Below are 25,363 nucleotides of genomic sequence, written 5' to 3' on the forward strand. Positions count from 1 at the left end.
AGTTGTGACTGGTTGAAATAAAAGTTCCACATTCACTGAACATGTTTATTGAATTCATAGGTTATGATCATATACAAGAGATGTTGCTCTCATGGCCACCAAACACAGTGTGTCTGTTTCTAGCTTTTGGGGGTCCCTTCCTGTACCCCTTTCTGATGTCACATCCCCCAGCTACCAAAGGGTGCGTTCACTACCCGAGTACAACATAAAGTATATCTCTGACTATGTTATTATATTTTACTGAAGGCTGTGATTTTTTCTGCCACACCCTCCTCCTGGGTGATTTCAATGCCCACAACACTGTGTGGGGTGGTGTTTCTTACAACACCTCACAGAGACAGTTGAATGAATCAAGTGATCACAGATCATGACTTATGTCTATTGAATGTTAGCACCCCCACATATTTTAGTGTGGCTCATGGAAAACATGCAGCCATTGATCTCTTGATTGGTAGCTCCAGGTATCTTCTCTCAATCTGATTGAGGGTAGACAAGAACCTTTGTGATGGAAATTCCTGATAGTCATTACCCATTCATACAGACAATTGACTGAGTGCCTACTATGATGGACCCTCCAGAAAGACAATCTATTTCGATCTCTGGACTCTGAAAGCCATCATTATTGTGTGTGGTATATGTTGCCTCTGGTACCACTGTAATTTCCCTCCTCTGTTCCATTCCCAAAAGGTACACGGGAAGAATAAAACTCTGTATGAGTTCTAATTTCTGTTATATTCTTATTGTGTTTATTTTGTAAGATATATGTTGGAGGATGTAATATGTTGACCAACTCTTTTTGGAAAACACTCTCAAAATTTCAACACTAAACCTCTTCACAATACCCAATACGTCTCTTTGTGCACCTGCCACAGGAGTTTGTTGATTATCTCCATAATTCTCCCACGCTTAATAACTGATTCCATGACAAAACGTACCACTCTTTGTTGGATCTTCTCTCTCTCTCTCTCTCTCTCTCTCTCTCTCTCTCTCTCTCTCTCTCCCCCCCCCTCCCTCCCCCCCTTCCCCCCTCCCCCCCTCCCCCCCTCCCCCCCTCCCCCCTCCCTCTCCCCTCTATTAGTCAAGCCTAGTTTGGGTCCCAAATTAATGAGTAATGCTCAAGAATCAGTCTTACAGGTGTTTTATAAGCCATTTCATTACCCATGAGTTGCATTTCCCTAAGGTTGTTCCAGCAGATCTCATTCTGACATCTGCTTTTCCTACAATTGCTTTCCTATGGTCTTTCCATTTTAGGCCACTCCGGATGGTTAGTCTTAGGTACTTTTATGATTGCTAACATTGTCAGTGATTTTTCACCAGTGGCGTAATCGGTCACTAATGGAGGTTTATTCCATCATTTTTTAGACATGGATCCAGGACAATAGTATTTCTTCTTCCAATATTTCGACTGATTACTGTACACCCATCTTCAAGGTTGGTTGGTGACAGAATTAAGACCACTTGACACAGTACTCCACAGTACTGTACCAAGTGGCTTTAATTCTGTCGCCATCTAACCTTAAAGATGGCTGTTTAATTATCAACCCAAATAACAGAAGAAGAAAACCTACTGTCCCAGGTGCACTCCTGAAGGGTAGCATATTCTGTCTGCTGGGAAAAGTCAAGAAGTGGTAATGAGTATCTTCACCTATTTATGCTCAATATGTTACAATTATTTACATTTAGGGTCAACTGCATATCCCTCCGAAGACCTTCCTGCATTTCGCTACGTTCCGGCTTCCAAAATTTTTTGTATGCATTTCTACCAATACAGAACTGCTCGTCCACATCCAGAACATTACCTTTATAGTGAACCGCTCATTGTGGTAAAGTTGTACTACTTTTTGAGATGTTTTATTTGATGTCTGGCTGACAGTGCTGTAACATATTTATCTGCTTAAAAAGAATTGCCAGTTTAAACTTGATTGCCTCCACTGCCTCAGTCTCACCTCATGGATGGATGATTCAAACCTTTAAAAAGCCAGCACCCTACCTTAACTGGATTACGGCACACTGGGTTAGTGGCCCCATCAGTGTTATGATTACTGCATCCAGTGCACCATTAAGGGATCAATCTGACTTTCAGCTAGCACCTTTTGAACAAGTCCTGTGGACAAGCCTCCTGGCAGAGGATAGGATTCCTCTGCTACGGATCAGACAATCAGCTACTACTGAATTATGCAATACGTGTTTTTGCAATTACCCTGAACACTTGAACTACTATATCCTTTTTCACCAACTTGGGTTTCATGTCCCACAATCGTGAACAGATCTGGTGTCCCAATAGCAGTTCATCTAGAGTCTCTTCACTCTGATCCCCACATTCCCTCCTGGAACCTTACAGTCGGCACATTTTTGCATATCTATGCACACTGTGCTCCTCACCCAAAGATTCCTCCTGAACTATCCTTCAGACCCAAAGGAAACAGTAGACCCCTCTGTGGTTCAGCATTTGTCCCTCTCAGTTCTTGGCTAATTTCCTGTTTCGAAAGTTGTCTATGCTGATTGCTCAATCATTGAGCATACCAGCTATACCTTCATACTTTTGAGGATCATGAGTGAGATTCCCTACAATAAGGGTGCAGCATTTTCAAAGTACAATTACTGATCATTATCCAAGCCCTTTGTTGTACTTTCACCAAAAATCACAAGAATTTCCTTATATACAGTGACAAGGCACTAACCATTGCCATCCTAGGAAACATTTGTTTTGAACTGTATACAATCTTATTACTGACCTCCAAGGTGCCGGAAACTTGATTGTATTCCCTTGGACCCCAGATCATGTTGGTATTTTGGGGAATGAGCTTGCTGACCAGTTAGCAAGAATGTCAATGAATATGAAAACCTTGGAGGTGGTGATATCAGTATCCAACCTGTGATCAACAATCTCTCTTCAGATTTTGAAGACTTTTTGCAGTGATGGCTATTACAAACAAGCTAAAAGCAATAAAAAGGTTCACATCTACCTTCCCAAAGATAATCTACTTGACATTGGTGGCTCCATAACTGCCACATTTGATTGTTTCATGGTCGCTTCCTTAGGAATGAGGACCCACCCCAGTGTCATTGTAATGACCTTCTGTCAGTGACCCAAGAAGTCTGGCAGCTAGTAGGTATTCCTGGGCAGGGAAGTAAGTCATGGGTGTTGTCGCTTGTTTAAGGAATTGCTGTGGCCATCAGTGAGGCCCACATGACAAACTTAGAGTGCCATGGGTTTCTCTGCAATTGTGTTGCAGGGATATGACATCTCCTGAAGTCAGGTGATTTTCATCAGTTATTCATCTGAAGCAACAGTTATTGATAGCACAGAGTTAGTTATTTCCATTTTACACTTTTTTCAGGGTAAATCATTTAACATCCTCTTCATAGTATGCAGAATATATGTCAATGAAAGAAATTGACACAGTAAAGTGTTTTTAAAGTAAAAAAACTAAAAACAAATCTTCATCAGGGACATGTCAGTTTTAGACATCAATACAATGACTTTTTATATTAAATGTAACATATTTCAATTACTCCTTCCCTTTTATGTCCTTCGACTCTTATAACTGCAATATGGTTTCTGTACAAGCTGTAGATAATGTTTTTCATCCTTTTATTGTATTCCATTTTGTATCCAAGAAGGTTCTTAATATGATGATAAAATACAATATCCAACATTACAACGTGATAAGCTACATGGTGATACAAGTAAGTAGTTTATTATCACTCTGAAGGCAAATTACAGCTAGAGGTAAACTTGGGTTCAATGTATAGCTTCTACGTGATTTCTTAGGCATTATAATTTTATTATTAGATGAGTTTCATACAAGTAAACATAGTTTGGTGACATTGTGCAACTTTGTCAGAGTTTTGAGGCAAAGTTTCAGGACCTAGGTAGCATAGAAAATTGATTGTAGCTATTTAGCACTCTGATTTGTAATGTACCAAATACTGTGCCATTGGAGGTAATTGGTATACAAAATTGCACTCACCTAAAGGACAGGTATTACAGCAACATGAACTTGTTACAGTAGTATGGTCAAGTGCAAATGGAAGTTTCCCGAGCTACATATAAATGTGTCTAAGGTCGTGTCTGTGTTTGGATCAATTTTTTGTTGTGAACACCATTTTTCTATTATGAAAACAATAAAACCAATAGTGAAGTCCCAACTTTAGGAACCAACACTGTAGAGCATTCTGTGTTACGCATCAGCTCAGGGCTTTACACAAAATATTTCGTCACAAGTAAATATAAATAAACACCATGTTCCATAGATGTAGTGTAATGTTGTTATTATCTTTTATTTTGATTTAATTTTGTGTTAAACACATCTATTGCAATTGCATTTGTGTAATCACAATCTCTTTACTAGCTGCTACTGTTGTGTGCTCAGTGTTGACTGACCTCAGTAACTAGACCTGGACCTGGACCTGGACCTGACTGGTCTAGACAGAGAACCCTGCAACTTATTTCTTGTCTTAGTAGACTCAACAGATGATACTGTTATTGACTATAATTTGAAGCTCAGATGTGTAGTGTTCCACAAAATGTAACTTTTTCCCTTAATTGTATTGTTTTTCTTATGGAACCAGGCAGTCAAACTAAGAAATAAGGGATTTAAATGCATATTGCATTAATTCTGAGATTTCTGGAAAAGGTAACAAACTGAAGATTTTAAAGGTTTCAAAACCTCTTAGCCATATGTTTTTTATTTTCTTGTTTAATCTAGCTGCATAATATGAAAATTTTGAGTATGTTCCTGGGATTTTTAGCTGAAGTAGATAACTTTGACACCTCACATTTGCTTGTTGCAGGTGTGTCCATATTTCAGCCTCTGCTTAGTTCACAAAATGTTGTGCCACGTATTGTGAGCATAATGTTGGGACTAGCCGTCCCTTTTCTGTTACTGTCAGCCAGTCATGAAGGGCTCTTCCTGTTGACTCTTTCAGTGAATATGCTCTGTTGGCTCTGTCTTGAGAATGCTGTATCACATCAACATGAGCAGGTAGGGTAATTTGTTGTGTTATTACTTTCCTACTTGAGACAACACACTAATTAACATTTTTCGAAGTTGTAAATGATAATTATTTTGTAAATCTTTGTTTGTTCAACTCTTGGCACATTTCTGTCTTTCCTGGTGACCTTTTCTTCTTTCAACATATGCTACAGTCAATATAACTACTCCATCATCATCATCATCATCACCACCACCACCACCACCACCACCAATACCAGGATTGGTGTTTTACTTCATGTTGCTGCTATCTTCCAAGCTTAATCCCACATAACTTATACTCCCAGCTGTCTACTTCAGAAACAGCTATTCAGTTTACTTTCTGTTTTAAATCTGCTTATTTTTTAGCATTCCTCAGCAACACCAGACCCCAAAATTTTCAGCCTCCTTTCCAGTTACAAAATTGTTATTTTAATACGTACACATCATCCAATCAGAAAACTTTTGCTTCATCCCAAACCAGCATTAAGCTATATTGGACTACTCACTATCTTGTCTTATTTTATTTTTCAGTAGTACAGGTCAGTTTTAGCAGATTATTAGGTGCCCATAAATATATGTCAATAATTCAAAGCTCTCAAATATATTGTCAAAATTTCTTAAAACTTAAATGGTATTAATGTCTGTGGTCCTCTTTGATTTATCTGGATGTTCCTCAGTATAAGTTACCAGGAACAGAAATCATCATTGACATCTAACACATTTTTAAATCCACAAAAGTAATCAGTTTTACAAAAATAATTTAATTGTCTAGATAAAAAAAATCTACTCACCAAGCAGTGTCAGGAGAATACACATATAAAGGTACTTCAGTTTGCAAGCTTTTGGAGCCAGTGGCTCATTCTTCTGGCAGAAGGCTTTAAGGGGAACAATGAGGGATGGAGGAAAGTACTGGAGAGGTGTAGGAAATGGGAAGAGTTCTGGAAAGTTGCCCAGAAACCCAGGTCATGGGAGGCTTACTGGACACAGTGAGAAGGAAAGGCCGATTGCTGGGGACTGCACCAGCTGAGATTTGAAAAACTGAGAGCTTAAAAGAGGAAGGTAATGTAATTTGGAAGACACAGGTTACTGCCTAAGTATTGTGCATGTGTTAATAAGAGCAGAAATCTAAGTGCATTGTATGTGATAGATGGAGGGGGGAGGGGGGGCAGGAAAAAATAGATCAGAAAATGAAAGATATAGAAAACTAAAAGGGAGTGAAGAAAGGAATAATTACTGTGAAGGAATGCTGAGACCAAAGAAATTAATGTCAGTTAAGGCCAGATGGGTGCCAAAAACCAAGGACAGTTCCCACCTGTGGAGTCCTGAAAACTGGTATCAGGAGGAAGAATCTAGATGGTATGTATGGTGAAATAGGCATGAATGTCATCACTGTCATGTTGCAGAGAATGCTATGCAAAAGGATATTGTGTGTTTCCAGTATACACTCTCTGCCTCTGTTCATTCATCCTAACTGATAACTTGGTGGCAGTCATGCCACTGTAAAAGGCCAAACAGTGTTTACATAACAGCTGGTATATGATTTGTATCATTTCACATGTGGCTCTCCTGTTGATGGTATATGTTTTGCCAGTTACAGGGCTTACAGCAAGTCTTACAGTGGACACAGGCACAGGGGTAGGAGCTGTAGATTAGGGAAATAGGTGGATCGTGAGCATGAAGTCCAACGTCATCCTCACCGAGGATCAGCTACACACTTCTGTTCACATTAAACCTACTAACTAACAACAATACTTAAATTTTGACAGTTGGCTTCCTTTCCATGTCAATCACTCCCTCCCATACAACCTTGCCACTTAAGGCAAACATATTTGTTCAGATACAGCCTCTTTACAGCAGTACAGCACCATTCTCACCTCAGCCTTCACTGGATGTAATTACCCCACCAGCCTAGTTCAAAAGCAGATTTCCCAGAGCATCAAATAAAATCCTGGCACTGCAGATCCCTCCAAAAAAACAACTTAGAAGTATACCTCTTGTCACTCAGTATTATCCTGGTCTTGAATATATTAATCGGCTACTTTGACAAGGCTGTGACTTCCTAAAATCATGTCCTGAAATGAGATTCATTCTGTCCAACATTTTGCCAACCTCACCTAGAACACCTTCTTGTTGCCTTCCAATCTCTTCATTATCCTTGTCAAACTCCATGCTCCTGCTGCACCCATTTCCCTACCCTCTGGCTCGTACCTCTGTGACTGTACCCGCTGTAAGACTTTCCCTATGAAACTGCTGCCCCTTGGTACCTGTTTCACTGTATGTTCCATCTAGATTCTTTCTCCTGATACCTGTTTCTCAGAACTCCACAGGTAGAAACTGGCATTTCAACATGTCCTTTGTTCTTGCCACCTACCTGGCCTTATTTTTTTGTTCATTTCTTCGGTCTCAGCATCTCTTCATAGTATTTATTCCTTTTTTTCACTCCCTTTTATTTTTCTATATCTTTTATTTCCTGGCTGGTCTATTTCCCCCACCCCCTCTCTCCCACCTCTATCACATACAATGTACTTACTGCTCTTGTTAACTCGTGCACAACGATTTGCCAATAATCTGTGTTTCACGTATTACCCTATCTCCCTCCTTTAAGCCCTCAGGTTTTCAGATCTCATCTGCTGCAGTCCCCACCAATCAGTCTTTTCTTCTCACAACATCTGGCAAGTTTCCCCTGGGGTGACTTAAATGGGGTGAGACATTATGTCAAGCTGGTCAGATACAATGAACAACGAAGAGGGTGTGGTGACTGAAGAAGGGTGAAGACCAAGAAGACAAGGCACTGTAAGGGAAGAGGAAATGGGTCCAGCATCAGAGGAAGACTACTCTGCTCCAGTGTTAGAGTGCTGTGTGTGCTATGCTCCTATTCTTTGGTTAGGATGCAATAGCCAGTGATTCTGACATTCTGCTACCTTTGGTATGCTACATGCCTTTTTTCAATGGTGGGAGTATTGTAGAGTCTCCTCATTGTTTCTGTGTGTAACAAGTGGGTGTGTGAGTAGGTCAGGCTCTGGACCTAGAAATGTTAGATCATTAAGATGGAAGTAAGTGGCAATAAAAGCTAAAGACAGTGTTGAGAGGAAGAGTATATTAAGAAGTTGAATGGTTATTGATTAATAATTTTATGTATCAATGTTAAGTGATAGGCGTGAGATTTTTTCTAGTGGGAGTAGAGCCAAAGTTACTAATGAGAATTTATGTGAATTAATGACCTATAGGAGACTGTAGTAACTGGTACTGGCTAAAGAATGAAATTCAGTTAAGTAATGACTTCTCCAAAATGGCAAATTATCAGTGTGAATTGCAAAAGTGGGGGTTTGGAAGGCATAGTTAGGGAATCCCATAGCTGGAAACCTTTAAACTAAGTTTATATACACAATGTTGGCTTTTATAGCAGATGCCCCTCATGTGTAATTACCAAGTCAGTGGCTATTTATTACAGGCACTTCACAAACCTATAGATGCATGACTTACTTCAGTGTCAGACGTGATCTGTTGTAAGGCATCTCCCATAAATGTCTGATCATCAGGCAACAGGTACGTGGTAATTTAACTCAGATTTCAAAGGGAAAGCTTACAGCAGGCATGGGTAGTAAAGTTTATGTCTTTATCTGCGCCTGTACACCGCAGGTCACCTCACTGCATGTGGCAGAGAGCACTTCTGGTACCAATACCATTTCCCTCTTTCCCTGCTTCATTTGTGAGTAGTGCATATGAATAATGACTGTCCATAGACATCTGTAATTTGACTAAATCTCTGTGGACATTTTGCTAGATGTATGTGGGAGGGAGATAATGTTTCCAGACTCTTCTTGCAAAGATCATATTCCTCAGATGGAAATTGCACCTCTTGTAGTATCTGCCACTAGAATTTGAAAACATATTTGTGATATTCTTGTGCTTACTACATAAACCCTTAATGAAATACACTGCTCTTTTTGCATCAGTCAACAACAGTTTTGCAACTCACTTCTTTTGTGTGTGTATTGTGTGCCTTAGGATTTTTTTAATGTATCTCAGTCTGGCATATACTTTTCGTACAACTAGCTTCACGTGTTCCTTATACATAAGGTCACTCCATATGCATATTCCTAGATATTTTATGGTTATTACTGTTTCTCGTGATCTATCATGAATTGAATATAAATGGAATGGTCTGTCACCATGGAATGGTCTGTCATCTTAGACACAATATATTAAATTTGTTTACAATGAGGGTCAACTGTAAGTTTCTGAACCAATTGTCAATCATCTGCAGATCTTTGTGCATTTTGCTACAGTTTTCTAGTGTTGCATGCTGTGTGAGTGAAGACAGGTTTGGAGGCCAGGAAGTTTATACTTACTGACCCATTAAACTGTGTTTTTAACTGAGACTGGAACTCGTAACCTTGCCTCTCGTAGGTAATGCTGTTACCAATTGAGGAAACAGTCATGAATTACAACCTGCTGTCTCACAGCTTAAACTCTGAGAGTATCTTTCTGCCTAAGTCTGGAAGAGTTATTCTTGAAGCTAAACCTAATCCGTGGTTAATATATGAAAGAAAGTAATCAGTTTTTGAAAATGTAATGTAACAGTATAGGTAAAAAATCTACTCACCAAGTGGCAGCATTCTGGGTAACATTTTTGAACTCTCACCATTTTCTAAACCTCACCAGTCCTTTTCTCTCACCTCTCTTCCTTTTCTTCAGCCCCTCTGCCAGAAGAAGGAGAGCCCCTCTGCCAGAAGAAGGAGCCACTGGCTCCAGAAGCTTACAAATTTAAATACTTTTATATGTGTGTTCTCCTGCTGCAGCTCAGTGAGAAGATTTTTTTATATATCCAATTACGTTATCATTTGCGATGAAGCTATTTCTCTGGTGACATCTTTTCTTCTGAGAATGCTACAGCAGCCAGGTATGCAGAGATGCTTCTCTGAGACTTGAAATGTCAGAGAGAGGTTCTGGCAGAACAGAACTATGATTCAGGGTACTGAATTGTATCTGAATAACTGACTAAGTTCCATGTTCAGGTTCTGGTCCAGTACATAGTTTTCACAGCATTGTACACACAGCTCCAGAGTGAAAGATTACCTGTACAAAATACAGCGTTAATTCCCTTTTCATCATAAATTACCTGATAAAAAGGTGAACCACCCAGAAGGCATGACTGGATGTCAATGTAACTTTGTACCCGTACCCATCATCAGTGGTTACGTAAATGGTTAGAATTCCAATTTCTCTGTGACATGTAGAATGGCCATCAGAATGTATTACTGTGATTAATGGTTAGTGTTGTTACCAGTCCTGGTAGAGTATGAATGGGCGTGGACAACTACAGAAGTTGATTGGTTACTGTGAAGCATACGGAGATGCTGTGTACTTGTGTGAGACAGCGTTGTCAGCACCTGACAGAGTGTTAAAAAGGCCTCATTGTGGTTGTCTAATTTTCCATCCAGTTGAATTGTACAGATTTATAGAACATTTGGATGTGACAGTGGCCCGACATTGGACTGCACAGGAATGTGAGAGCAGGCATACTCATCATCAACATTTGGTCGATCTCGTCAGACCACCACAAGGGACGATTGACATATTGTGCACCAAGCACATTATAACACCTTCACATCTCTGCCTGCCACCCAACCAACAAGTAATGGGCTTCGTGCATCATTCTTTGTCGTCCAACACCATTGTTCAGAGACTAGCAACAGCCCAACTATGGAATTACCATCCCAGTTGTAGGCTGCAATAAACACGACGACACAAACAGCTGCATTTGGAGTGGAACCATGAAGGGGAAAACTGCTGATGAATGGCACCACACTGTGTTCAGTGATGAATCATGGCTGTGCACTATCCTAGATTAACATTGTTGGTGGGTATAGTGGGCAATTAGGGAGAGGTCCCACTCTTTAAATTTTTTGGAAAGGAGTGATTGAGGGAACCCTGATGACACTTTGGTACATCAAGGATATCCTGGGTCCTCATGTTTTACCTCTCGTGCAACAGTATCATGTGCTATTTTTCAACAGGACTATTCTCATCTATGTGTCACTTGTCTCTAAGAACTGTCTGCATGATGTTGAGGTACTCCTATAGCCAGCGAAATCCTAAGATTTGTTCCCACCAGAACATGGTGTTGGACCACTCGGATGTCAACTCTGACCCAATGCCAGTATCCAGAATATCAAGGACCTGTTACAATAGTTGTTGGCCAGCTGCCTTGGGAGACAATACAACAGTTTTATGACACACTTCCCAACCACATCAGTGCATTCATCCAGTCCAGACGGGTTAAGTGGGTTCATCTGTCATGTGCCCTGTAAATTTGGCTTGATATTGTCATCACTGAAATTACATCACATACTTTCACCACCCATTAAGTTTCCTCCTCCCCTTTTGTGTGCTTTTTTTTCAATCAGTGTGTTATCTGCTTGGTGACAACATGGATCAGTTAAAAGTAAGTAATACAATGCACAGTGTCTCAGCATTGTATTTTGTGGTACATGGATATGTAATTATTGAGAAAGCATTGGGATCACCTCACTGTCACAATAGCACTCAAAAACACATAACAGCTGATAGTGAAAAGGATGGATTACTACTCACCGCATAGAGGAGATGCTGAATCTCAGATAGGCACAACAAAATGACTTTCAAAGATTTTGTGCCTATCTGCAACTCAGCATCTCTGTTATATGCTGAGCAGTAATCTATCCTTTTCATAATATTGCATCATTCCATCCTGGATTTTTCATTGTTTGATAACAGCTGATTGACAATCCATCTCAGTAATAAATGTATATTTCATTCTGTACTGGTAATGGCAATGAGCAGTAATATTACTTTAACATTTCATCAGTTTAATGATTGGTGGCTGTTTGGTAATTTATCTTACCGTACAGCCACAGTATTGTTAATGTGTCAGGATTGGCAAGGAAGGGAAAGCAGTGGGCACCTGCTGAGGTGAAAAATCAAACATATTTTAAATGCATGGATGTTTAGTGCCATAAAAAGGAAAGGCAGGCCTAGAGAAGCCTCCGAAACTGAATGGGCTGGGCGGTTAAAGCTCTGATAACCTCTTCAGAGAGGGAGGCAAGGGCAACACCTCAGTTATCATAGCATGGGAGCATAAAATACATATTGTATGGGTAGGATGTTCATTTGCAAAGGACAGTAATAAGGTGGTTGCTTAAGCCTTGTTACTTTTTATTTTGCTTGATATAAATGGGAGTCTCTTAAGTACGAAGCAGTACCTTAGTGTTTAGTCCCTGGATCTAAGGGCATATGGGTGTTTAAATATCAGAGCATATCTTGGGCGAGCTATGGGTGATGGAACTTTCCGTTTTCTCTGCTTGACAGGGGGAGCAGAAAGAACCTTCTGAAGGTCCAGCGCTTATCTCAGAAGGTGATGGGAGAGGCATAGTTCCTGAACAGGTTTTTAGCCTATCAAAATGGACAATAACTTTGCGGTTGGGCAGTTGTAATTCTGCATTGACAGGGGAAGTGAGCCGAATGATTGAATATGGTCTGTCATACAGGGGGTAAGTTTCTTCACTCTTCCTTTCTTTACACTAGGATTTTTTTAGCAAAACCAAATCACCAGGGGGAGAGGGAGGGGGGGGGGGGGGGAGGATGGCATTTTTATTTCTTCTTTCCATCTGCTTCCTGGTTTCCTTGCGGTTGTTCCCATGTACCTTTTTCCAAATGGCCTAAGGCTAGCTCCTTAACGGCTGTGTTATTGACTCCCAGAGGTAATTTGTGGATTTCAAAGGGAGATTACATAGGGCTTCCAAACACTTATCTCATAAGGGGCATGTTCTGTGGCTTCGTGGAAATGCCTATTGTAAGCACTTGCCACATACGGAATGTATCCTTGCTGGTCACTGTGGGCTGAGTTGATGTAATACGAAAGCATTCGTTTCACAGTGCAATGGACACGTTCAATACGGCCATTTGCCTAGGGGTGAAAAGGGGTGGTTCTCCATTTTTTAATTCTCAGCAATTTTTCAAACTTGGACAGATAAGGTGGACATAAAATTGGTTCCTTGATCGGTTATGATGGCTTCAGAGCTTCCGAAAGGAAGACCAAGATGATCTATAAAAGCTCGTGCTACTGTTTCAGCTGATATGTCAGTGATGAGTACCAAAATAAGATATCGGGAGAAGTGAGCAATAATGGATAGAATATGTTTACGTCCTTTTGTACTTACAGGAAGAGGCCTGACTACTTCCAAAGCTACAAACTGAAAGGGTTTTGATGCCTCGGGAAGAGATTGTAAGATAATTTTGATTCGTGGGGGTGGTGCTCTTTGGGTGCATGGTAGGCAATTTTTTTTATATACTTTGCAACATCTGGCCATCTTTTGTCCACCAATACTTCGTGGCAATGCAGGCATTTGTGGCTCCTCGTCCACTATGGCAAGCTTGAATGCTGTTATGGCACTGGGCAATAATTCTGGATTGTAAGTCTTTAGGTATTACTATATGTTTACCCAGGGGGGTCTTGTGGTATAGAATTCCATCCTCTGTAACAAAATCCCGATGGGAGCGATACTGGCAGCATTTTGCATCATTTTCCTGTGAGTCTTTTAATTCATCAACTAGCACATCAGCTGTTTGAGCTACTCTCACTTTTCTGCTAAGGGATCAGCATTCTGGTGCAATCTTCCCGCTTTGTGTTGCACCTGGTAATCATACTCACTCAGTTTCAGGGCCGAGCGGGTGAGATGGCTGCTAGGGTCTTTTAAACTTAATAGCCACTGAAGTGCTGCATGATCTGTTGCTATTGTAAGGCCGAGCGGGTGAGACGGCTGCTAGGGTCTTTTAAACTTAATAGTCACTGAAGTACTGCATGATCTGTGGCTATTGTAAATTTTATCCTGTAAAAGTAGTTGACTCCAAACTTTAATACCAGTAATTCTTTCTCTATAGTACTGTAATTAAATTTCACCTGGTTCAGCTGAAGGGATGCGTAACCAATTGGTCTTACCTCACAATCAATAATTTGACTCAGAATAGCCCCTACCACAAAGTTGGGCGCGTCACAGGTGAGAATGAATGATTTTTCCAAATCAGGATAGATCAATAAGGGGGAACTAGTCAGAGCATCTCTGATGTGCTGCACAGCAGCTTCACACTCGAGGGCCCATTGATAGGGTATATCTTTTTTTCAATAGGTGGGCAAGGGGTTTAGCTATTGTGGCATAGTCCTTGACAAAACGCCTATAATAGTTGCTGAGACCTAGAAAGCTTTGCAATTCCTTTACATTCTTAGGGGAAGCGAATGTTCTATTCCTTCAATTAGACACGGGTCTGGCTTTACTCCATCAGCACTAATAAAATGCCCTAGATACTGTACTTGACTCTCAGCAAAGGAACATTTTTCTATTTTCAAACTTAAATTGACACTTTTCAGTCTAGACAAGACATTTCTTAACATAGTAACATGCTCATCTATGGTTCTGGAAAAGACAATGATCTCATCTAGATAAACTAAACACATTGTGGGTTTCAGCCCTTGGAGCAGTAAGTTGGCAAAGCGTTGGAAGGTGGCTGGCGCGTTACGCACCTCGAATGGCATTCTCAGAAATTCATATGGACTGGAGGGAACTACAAACACTGTTTTTGGCCTGTCCTGTGGTGCAATTGGTATTTGGTGGTACCCACTCTTCATATCAAGGATAGCGAAGTATTTGCAATTTCCTAACCAGTCCAGTGTTTTGTCGATACGGGGGAGAGGGTAAGTATCAGGGATGGTTACCTTATTTATTGCTCTCATATCGACGCAAAGATGGTAGGTCTTCTCTCCATTGATTGATTTCTTTGGGACCACGTTGATTGGGGACGACCAGGGACTGGCGGAGGGTTGTATTATCCCTGCCTCTAGCTGCTGTTGGATAGTTTCCTCCAAACAGGTGTAGTGCCCCCAGAATTTTACGAAAGTCTGGAGACACTTGTGTTCCAGCCGTTTCGAACACGCGTTATTTTAAAGCAGGGCCTAAGGATGAGCATGGGATACTGCTCCCATTTCTTGTTTGTGCAGGCGAAACTGGAAGGGAGATAATTCATCGGGGCTGGCAAGTGTTCAGCGCGACCTGGCAAGAATAATTAAATACGGCCTGGAAGCTCTGTGGCCGGCTGCAAAGAGTAATATAGCTTTGTATTGTTGAAAAACAAATGGAGTGACTCGAGATAGTGACTGTTTATTAGACGTTGAACTGCCATTGAGAGTACGTGGACTGGACGTGGATAGTCAGCCATGATTAAAACTTATGTATTAATTGTGTTCAAAAATGTGTAATTAACTGATTCTGGGTGCCTGGTGATGTATGGGCTTACGTAATAAAGTGTAGTTTTTTTTTTTTTTGTACAAAGTGGAAATAAATATGTTCTGCTGCATGGAATGATATTCCAAGAGTAGCGTATTTTTTAAATAAGAAGAGAGAGAGAGCAAGAGAGTGAAAATTTCCCCTTCCTAGCAGTGAACTCTTCGGAGAAGCATCCGGTGCTAGCACAAGACATCGGCCCTGCAAGAAAGCAGAACCAGCATTCTTCAACAAGTAAGTCCACGAAAACACTTAACATTACACCGGGCCACTGCACAGGCTGGAGGTGATATAGTATTCTATATGGTTTCTGCGCAGTGGGCCTTGCACCTCCAGTGGGAATTTCATGGTAAACAAGGTCAGTAGCTGGCAAATAACGCCTTTCCTCGAATAAACAGGAGTGTTCTTCCAAGTCAGAGTACAATTTGTTTTGGTCAGCCGCAGGCAGATGAGCTAACTTATCTTTGAATTTGTCTCTGAGCACAGGAGCAATATGACATATGCTGCATTCGGGAAGCCATTGTTTTCAGTTAGGTTTTGGCTTCTCTTGTGCAGGGAGGTTTTCTTCGATCTCGTGGCCACTAGCTGTAATGGTGCTCCTAGGAATTTCTACCTCCTTCGTTCCAAAATTGTCCAAACAGATGGGAACATAAAATTTCTTTCCCTGCACTTCCGCTGTCATTAAGCCACATTTAACATGTACCTGTAATCTGTCAAGGACATCGTTTTGACGGAGAGGGTCCACCAATACGGCTGTTTATGGCAGTTTGCAGTGTTTGACCCCAAGCCAGAGAAAATGCAACTCATGCCACCACTGGTTCTGACAGAGGTAGTTGTACGTAAAGCCCATGTTTGCGTGGAAGGAACCTGTGGAAGCGGCTGTGTTTCACAAGTACCTTGTGACGGAACAACGTGAGGGCCACCGAAGCGGTGGGTTTCCTCACCGAGATGGGCAGTTTGCGTTCTGTTATCTACTACACTCTGTTTGTGGTGGAGAAAATCACTCCCCAGGATGACATCAAAATCTTGCCTTCGTTTTCAAATTACGTCCATGTCAAAAGGGTAGTGACTAGCTCCAATTTTCATTTGAACTTGGCAGTACCCAGCAGGTATGATGATCTTGTCGCTCTGACCCTTAATGTGGTGACGGGGTGGCTGTAACACTCATCTGTCCCCATGTCCTACGAATAATACGCTGGTTGGTGCTCCCGTGTTGACAAGCACTCTTACATTCTTTCCTCGAACTTTGCTGTTGAGGAGGATATTCACTGCCTCATTTACGACACCGTGGTGGACTGGGTGCATGAATTTTCCAGGGGGCACGGTCTGGCAGCATGACTTGCCCCCTGACCGTTTCGCGGCTGATTTTGGGGTCATGGTGGATTGTTGGTGAATTGTCCCCTCTGCTGGTTGTGCGAGGGGTCCCTGTTTCCCAGATTCTGTGGGCAGATTTTACTCATATGCCCTATGGTTCCACACCAAGAACAATAAGGTGCATGGCACTGCGCATCAGCATGGCCTGCCTTTCGGCAGCGTTGGCATGCCTGTTCGTATTTAAAAATTGGACGCGGTTGTTTGTTCGAACGAACCGAACTGCCAATAAAATGCGCTGCCTCCTCTCACAACATCGCAAATCGTGTGGCATCATGCAACGAGGTGGGTGATGTTATCTTTACCTCTCCTCCAACATACAGGTTGCTTCCACATATAAATATGTCATTTGAGTGGGCCTCTACCTGCTCAGTTAACACCTCGTTATGGATGGGGTCCAAACCCGGCATGTAAATGCGGCAAGCCACAGTGCAGATTTGGTCAGCAAATGCCTCTACATCCTCCCCTTGCTTCTCGTAGAGGGTGGACAATTTGTCTCTGTAATAGCAGGCGTCAAGCCTGTCCGAATATCTCTATTTCAACCCACCTTCTAACATGGCAAAAGAGGTGGTGTCCCTAAGGGTGTGAACTGATTTGATATAGGTACGGGTGTTGCCTGACAGTTTAAGATGGAGTACAATTAATAAGAAATCGTTTGGCCAAGTGCAAGTGCAGCCTACATCTCGGACAGTTTGTAGAAAGGAATTTATCTGCTCATTAGGTTTTCCGGAAAATGTTGGAATCAAATCAACTGCAGGGAAACTGTTAGCCAAAGTTGCAATGTATGGCTGGGGTACTGTGCTACTGGAGGTGCTTGCAGCCGTCATTTGCGGCACAGCAGGGTGTGTTTCTAACATACTTAGATCGGCAGACTTGGTTTGAGTCAACTTTTGGCATTCTTCTGTTAATTCTATCTTCCTTAACATTAATCTATCAATTTCTGCTCGAAGGGCATCTACTGCGTCTGGCTTTTCAGTGGGTGGGGAGTTCCGTTAGCCACTGGTGGTACTACAGGTTTGGGGCATGGTTACAATGTCAGGACACCTAGTGCTTGCCGAAAACTTTACAATTAGATCACAAAAAAAAGGGCCGACACTCGACAGCAAGGAGGCGGTGGCAAAGAAAAACTGAACAATGAACTTACAGGAGCCGTAGTTGCGGCAATTGTAGGTCATCGACGGCTGCATCTCGTTGGATGACAGTGGCAGAAAAAAACAGCGAAGATTATGTCGGCAGTGTTGATGGCTGTGTGACGTGCCTCAGCTAGTCAGCCGGAACATGCTTGTTTCCTGGGTGGCGGCACGTGGCCGGAACATGTGACCATGCTACATCAGAGCAGCGTAGAAGGCGGCTACCTGTGGCGTGGCGTACCACAAGACTGCCTGGGAATGGCAGTGTGATGCAGTGAAGTGCTTGGCATTCACTGTGGCAGATGTTAGGAACGCCGAAACAGCAGAAGGCTGCGTGGTGAACCACAAATGCGTGCACTTGTTATTGCGCATCGCATCTGGCACGTCATGCACGAAGTACTACTGGCAGCTTCATCGGGTATGCAGTTAGGTTAATAAAACGGGCCTAACGATGAGCGACCCCACATCTGACATCAGATGTTAATGTGTCAGTATTGGCAAGGAAGGGAAAGCAGTGGGCACCCGTTGAGGTGAGAAATCAAATATATTTGAAATGCATGAATGTTTAATCCCATAAAAAGAAAAAGCAGGTCTAGAGAAGTCGCCGAAACTGAATGGGCTGCTGCCCAAGAGGGCAGGAGAGGAGAGCGTCTGGTCGGGTCGGACGCTGCCAGCAGAAGAGAGCGGACGGCTTGTCTACTCCCGGCAGCTGGCCACGGTTCCACCCCCACGTGACCACCTCCAACCCTCCCTATTGGACAGCCAAGTTGGTTGTAGACACTCAGTTCGGTAGCGTTACCTCGTCAGCAACACATGAGTTTAGCTGCTGATGGTTCAACATGTGGGTTTCTTATTTGCGCATTCCAAAAACCCTTCACAGACTGTGAGGCGAAGGTCTTTCTGATTTCATCTCTTGAGCCGTGGGATGAACTTGGTGGCAACATGATGCATTCCAAGATGCTGTGTGAGGATATTATGACATGATCTAACTGAAGTGTTACATTCTTCTGCAGTCTCTTGGACAGTCAGTCTTAAATTGGCATGCACAATTTCATTGATGTTCCTGACATGAGCATCATCTTTAACTTCCATCTGGCCATTTTTAAACTGTATGAACCGTTCATAACATCAAGCACTCATCACTGCAGGCTTCCTGCATCACTTGGTGTGCCTTGGTAAACATTTTCTTGAGTTTCATGCAAAATTTAATGCAGACGTGTTACTCCTCTGACTCTGCCAACACGAAATTCTCAAACTGTGCAACACAACATTTTTCTCAATATAACACTGAACATTAATTAACAGACATACAGCAATTAAACTTCTGTCAGCTATACATTAAACACCGGTGTGTGCAGGGATATCAAAAGCGTTTTGCTCCAACACACCACTGGCGCGACTTTACGCATGTTCCGCCCCCACTGGTATTGCGAGGGTTAAAGTTCTATATTATTACACCACAGCATCTGTGTGAAAACCAAACACAATAATCAGAGTAGTGTAATTAAGTTACAAAGTGTGAAGTAGCCATCCAAATGTATCTATTACATATAAACAACATTTTTAAAAAATAGAACATAACTGTTCAGAGATTTAGAATAAATAAAATTAAGAATGTGTGTGACATACCACCATGATTTAACAAGAGACTATCTCTGAATAAACAACAGTTTTGATGCATTGAGATCAGGAAATCAATGTTATTCTTTACTGACAATGGACCAATACATGAAGCACAGAAACATGTAACAAGAAACGGTGTTCACACTAGCTTTCAAGCACTTGCTTTTTCTCTAGCAAAAGTACACACTTTCACACACACAACCATACAGACACAGCGCACAGTCCCATGGCCATGGCCGCTACAGATGAGTAATTGCCTTTTCCTTATTTTAGATATTACCCAATCCAGGAATTCCCACTACTGAGCTAGATTAATTCCTTCATAAGTAATCAAGAGAAGGTTTACCAGTGTGAGCGTGTATGTTTTCTTACAGCTGACCTGATTCTTATTGTAGTGTGCCCCCTGAACCCCCTCCCATACATAACTTGTGGACAGATGTGGAGCCCGTGTCACTGCTACTACTTATGCTGCTGAACAGAACAGCACAGGCTTGATTACTTGTGCTTGCTTTTGAATTCCAGACTTGAGACCTGGCTTCATTTTTCTACACACACACACACACACACACACACATGGGCTTTTTACATTTTGTTCCATTTAGTGTTTGTTTTAATAATTGCAGTAGTTTTGGAGTGCAGAAATTGGGCGTTCAGATTATGAAAGAGAGACTTACAATCCAGTTGCTAATAAGCTTATTAAACATCTATGAAAGTAGAAACTGCTTTTAAGATTGAGAAAACAAACAAATTCCATTTATGTTCTATTGCTAATTGTTTATTTCAAACCGATTTACTGTTTATTGGCTCATCATCGGGAAACAACTAGCATTCACAAGATACACTAGTGTGTAGAAGACAAAGATTAGAATCATAGATACTGTCAACATGTACAGAAACTTTGGTTCTGACATTGGGAGAGAAATGTCAAACCGAGCACTCATCACTCATGCTAAGCACCAAGTGTGTTAAATTACAATTTAGAAGATTTTTTAATTTGATGCCTCTAGTAATTTGTAATTTAACACTGTATTGTTTGTATTCCTGTGTAATTTTCATTTCTTTGAGTTCTTATCTTATGTTTTCCATTCCTTTTCAGCTTCTCCAGTGCACATTTCTAGATTATTCTGTGAACAGAAAAAATTCTGCAGCAGTTTCATCAGGTGACTTCCGACGAGCATTTATTTTTGTATCCTTTTTATAAATAATTAATCCCCATAATGGAGACAGCAAAAAAATTGTAAACAGGCAACTCTCACTTGCAGATAAACAATGGTTGGTCTACAAATACCATTGCGATGCAAAATTCACATTAGCTTTCATGTTTCATGTTCCAGTTTTGTGTGTGTGTGTGTGTGTGTGTGTGTGTGTGTGTGTGTGTGTGTGGGCGCGGCGCGTGCGTGCACGCGTGCTTGCTCGGGTGTTTGCATGTTCATGCACACGCACTATTCCATTTAGAAAAAGATGTATGGCTCCATGAGGAAAGTTAATTAGTTAGTTAGTTACATGTTCCATTGATCAATAGCACGGAAAACTGTTATGATGTGGAACGTGTCAAAACCACAAGAAAAGTGCACAGGAAACAAGTTTTTTTTGTTTACATTGTAGTAGTATACCTAAATATTTCTATTATCACTCACATCAGTTTTTGTTGTTTACATTATAGTGTTATACCTAAATATTTCTATTATGACTCACATCAGTAACTCATTCAGTATATCGAGCAAGGTGGTGCTGAGGTAAGACACTAGATTCTTCTTTGATAGGATAGCAGCTCAGATGTCTGTTCTGTCTTTGAGATTTAGGTTTTCCATGGTTTCCCTACACTGATTTAGATTAGTGCCAAGATGTTTGCTTTGAGGAGGACAGAGCTGATTTCCTTCCCCATGCTTTCGCAACCTGAGCTTCATAGTCTGTCTATAATGGCCTTGCCATCGAAGGGGTGTTAAACCTCGAATCTTTCTTCCTCCTCTGGTTGATACAAGAGGTAATAATGTTAATTGCCTAAAACAAATGTGTGCCACACTATATGTATTTTGCTGAAAATCTCACTTTGATATTGTCAACTGACCTGTAACTTAAGGGGTTTTATATGTGCTATATCTCCTGTGGGAAGTTGCGTGATAAGAATTAATCAGACGCAGATCAGCAAGAACAAAGGTTTATTTCAACCAAAGTAGAGAGACTTAACAAACAAAAGAAAACACTTCTCAGTAAAAAATAATACAACTACTCAGACGCTAATAGGTACATGCCTGGAACACACAGTGAATAAATGTAGTGGGACATGAAGACTTTGCCACTGATAATCCCAAATGACAGAGGTTGAGCATTCGGCATAGTTAGCTGACAGGTGCGTCTCATGAAATCACTGGAAAGTCGTAGGTACCACTGTGGTGGCTTCCAACGTGGCTCTGACTGACAGACTTCTAAGAGTCGGCACATGAATTGACCTGTGCTTAGGTGTATGAAACTGCTTCTGCCAACCTGTATAGCCGGGGCGTGGCGGAATTCGTATCGATCCAGTTCTGCACACATGACACGGTGGAGGAAATAGCTCCCTGGCACGCAGGACCTCTGGTGACGCTTGTCCTACCATCTGTTGTTGTTGTCGTGATTGACGCAGTCTGAGGAGGCAATGCATTGTACTTATGCAAACCCATAATGCTTCAGTATTTGAGGGGTTGCCGATCCTTTTAGGAGAATAGGTACTGGGCAGTTTCGGCTATCAGGCACCCTGTAAATCCACAAACTACTGTAGAATATCTGGCAAAAGGTACTACATGCTAATATTAGCCAGTCTGTTTCTAATCGTGTGTCTGTGGAATGACACATTATGCAATCTGTTACTGGTACCTTGTTCTCATGATCGCTAAATGAGACATACAATGTAAGTAGAAGAATTGTTGAATGTTATACCTCAAATACTAGTTCTTTAAGCTTTCCCTTCTTTTTAGCAATTTGCTTTTAGATTCTCTGAGTTTATAGTGAGGATGTTGAACACAAGCAAAAGGGAGGAGGAGGATTAGAAGAAGGAGATTAGTGTTTAACGTCCCATCGACATTGTGGTGATTAGAGGTGGAGCACAAGCTTGGATTAGCAAAGGAAGGAGATGGAAATTGGCCATACTCTTTCAAAGGAACTGTCCAAACATTTTCCTGAAGTGATTTGGGGAAATCACAGAAATATAAACTAGGATGGCCGGATGCAGGTTTCAATTGTTGTCCTCCCGAATATGAGTCCACTGCACCACCTCACTCGGTAATAGCAAAAGAGCAGGCCGGGTGAATAGAGTGTGCTTAAAAGATATATAATGCTGGGTAGGAAGAAGGAAGAAAAATCGTAGTTTCATGTCTCATCAATGGTGAGATCGTTCAATGGGGCCCTGTCAGCGTTTGCATTAAATTGTTTAGAGAAACAACAGGAAACCCTTAACATGGATAGCTGGATAGGAGTTTCAAGCTTCCTCCTTCTGAAGGCAAGTCCAGTGTCATAATGATGCAGCCACAGTGCTTGATACTGAAATGAAAAAGAAATGAAAGTATGAAACAAGAAATTAATATCCACTGAACTAGTTGAGAAAATAAATAAATGTGATTTCTGAGGTGTTTTTGGGCATGATTCAGCGATGATATGTCGCTATGCCGGTCTTATCCGTGGGGAAATTGGTTAATTCATGTGGAAACTCGGCATAAAATGCATTTCACTCCAACCGATGAAGATAAAATGTCTGTTTTGTAGTGTTAAAAGTGATCTAGGCACCTAAATACCAGGTGAATGCCACAGTCCACAGTCTTATTCGAGACAACAGACAATTACAAGACTAGATTACAGATGCCAGAGACATCAATGACACACCCAGTAGAAACAGTCAAGCAGTCAGCTGTCACAGAACAATTCTTGGAGCAGAATTACAAAACAAGGTGGACCATATAGCAGCCTTTGAGTTCCTGGAACAACATAGTTAACAAGTCTGGCAAGAAAGTATTGCAGAAAATCTTACAAACATGGATGGACGTTTCAATGAAAGCGAGGCTTAGCGTTCGGTACTCAATTTATTAAGATCTCACTGAGTCATCCAATAGAGCCAGTAATCAATGATGAGATGTACATTTAATGTATCATTCCAGGTGTATGATTTGCTTGATAAACTTTTACCTAATGGAACTCATATTTTGTACTATAAGTTGAGTGCGCAACAGAAATTAAATTAACACTGGGAGTGTCCCAAGGAAGCATAATAAATCCTTTAATGTTGTCAATATATTTAAACAATGTACTAAATAGAATCGGGAACACTATCAAATTGTTTACTGATGATTGTACTGTCTACAGAAATTATTCTGTTGGGCAATTGTACAGAAATGCAAAAAGGCGTGGTGATAATTTCCACTTGGTGTAATAAATTGCAGCCCCCTTTGAATGTGGAAAAAACATGCAGCAAATGGAAAGAACCTAGTAGTAGCCATTTATAAGATTACTGCTTAACATTTGGAAGGCCTCACATCATTAAAATATTTAGGAAGACTAATAATAGTAGGAAGCAATATGAAACGGGATGATTACTTAAAATCTGTAGGAGGGGTGGTGAATGGATTACTTGGATCTGTTGGCAGAGCTATGGGAATGTGCTGTGCATCTGTAAAGGTGTAAAATGCTAGTGTAATCAATTCTGGAGTATTGCTGCTCTGGTGTTTGGAGCCCTTATGAAATATATATACGACAGCAGACACAAAATGAATACAGAGACATACTGCTAGGATCGTTCCAGGTCAGCACAGCATATACAAAAGTGTAGATAAATTCTCAGAGAACTGAAATCTGAACTCTTGGAAAAATAGTGACATTGTTCTTGCAAAATTCTGTTCAGTAAATATGGAGAATTGGCGTTTGAGGAAGACTGTGTGACCGTTATGCTACCACCAGCATACATCATGAGTAAGGATCATGAGAATAAGATAAGAGAGGTTAAGTCACATGTAGAGGAGTACAGACAGATCGTTTTGTCTCACTCAGTATGTGCACGGAACAGGGCAGAAAATCTAAAATACTGGTACAAAGTGTCCTCTACAATTATTTTGTGGATTATGAAATATGTGTGTGATGTGTTGAGAAACAGCATAGACATTGGAAAACAAATGTCCATGAGGGCTCCGGGAGACAAAGTAGCCAGGGAAACCTTCCCTCCAAGGCCAGTCAGCTCTTATATTGTTCAACAGTTCCAGAATCCTATAACACCCAGTCCTGCACACAGGCACAGATTGAGAAACACAAAATATAGAATAAAATGTGTGTCTGGGTCATAGGCAGCGAAAGCACCACTCTGGGCAAGTGTAGAAGGAAACTATGTCAGTCATCAAAATACAACTCTACATCTACATCTACATCTACATGGATGCTCTGCAAATCACATTTGAGTGCCTGGCAGAGGGTTCATTGAACCACCTTCACAATTCTGTATTATTCCAATCTCGTATAGTGCACAGAAAGAATGAACATCTATATCTTTCCGTACGAGCTCTGATTTCCCTTATTTTATCGTGGTGATCTTTCCTCCCTATGTAGGTCGGTGTCAACAAAATATTTTCGCATTCGAAGGAGAAAGTTGGTGATTGGAATTTATGAATTATGACCTCACTGACAGAAAATCACAAATCCAGTCACATAACTGAGATGATATTCCATAAGTACACAATTTCACTACGATCCGCTTGTGTAGTACAGTGTCAAAAGCCTTCCGAAAATCCAGAAATATGGAATCAATCTGAAATCCCTTGTCAGTAGCACTCAACACTTCGTGTGAATAAAGAGCTAGTTGTGTTTCACAGGAATGATGTTTTCTAAACCCACGTTGACTGTGTGTCAATAGACAGTTTTCTTCGAGGTAATTCATAATGTTCAAACATAATATATGTTCTAAAATCCTGCTACATATCAACATTAATGA

At 41.2% G+C, this 25,363-nt stretch overlaps 1 protein-coding gene across 2 annotated transcripts in view; it reads left to right on the forward strand.

The window, feature by feature from the left end:
• The window catches only part of LOC126483900 (GPI ethanolamine phosphate transferase 1), a 272,222-nt gene that overhangs the window by 238,472 nt on the left and 8,387 nt on the right, over nt 1–25,363 (forward strand). The window contains exons 12-13 of one of the 2 annotated variants that reach the window (XM_050107168.1): nt 4,798–4,988; nt 20,516–20,605. In XM_050107168.1, coding sequence (XP_049963125.1) covers nt 4,798–4,988; nt 20,516–20,605 — 281 coding nt within the window. Of the gene's footprint in view, nt 1–4,797; nt 4,989–15,451; nt 15,530–20,515; nt 20,606–25,363 lie in introns of those variants that run through there. The other variant, XM_050107169.1, reaches the window with a different exon arrangement.

This window comes from Schistocerca serialis, chromosome 6, assembly GCF_023864345.2.
Source record: "Schistocerca serialis cubense isolate TAMUIC-IGC-003099 chromosome 6, iqSchSeri2.2, whole genome shotgun sequence".
Classification (NCBI taxonomy): Eukaryota; Metazoa; Arthropoda; class Insecta; order Orthoptera; family Acrididae; genus Schistocerca; species Schistocerca serialis.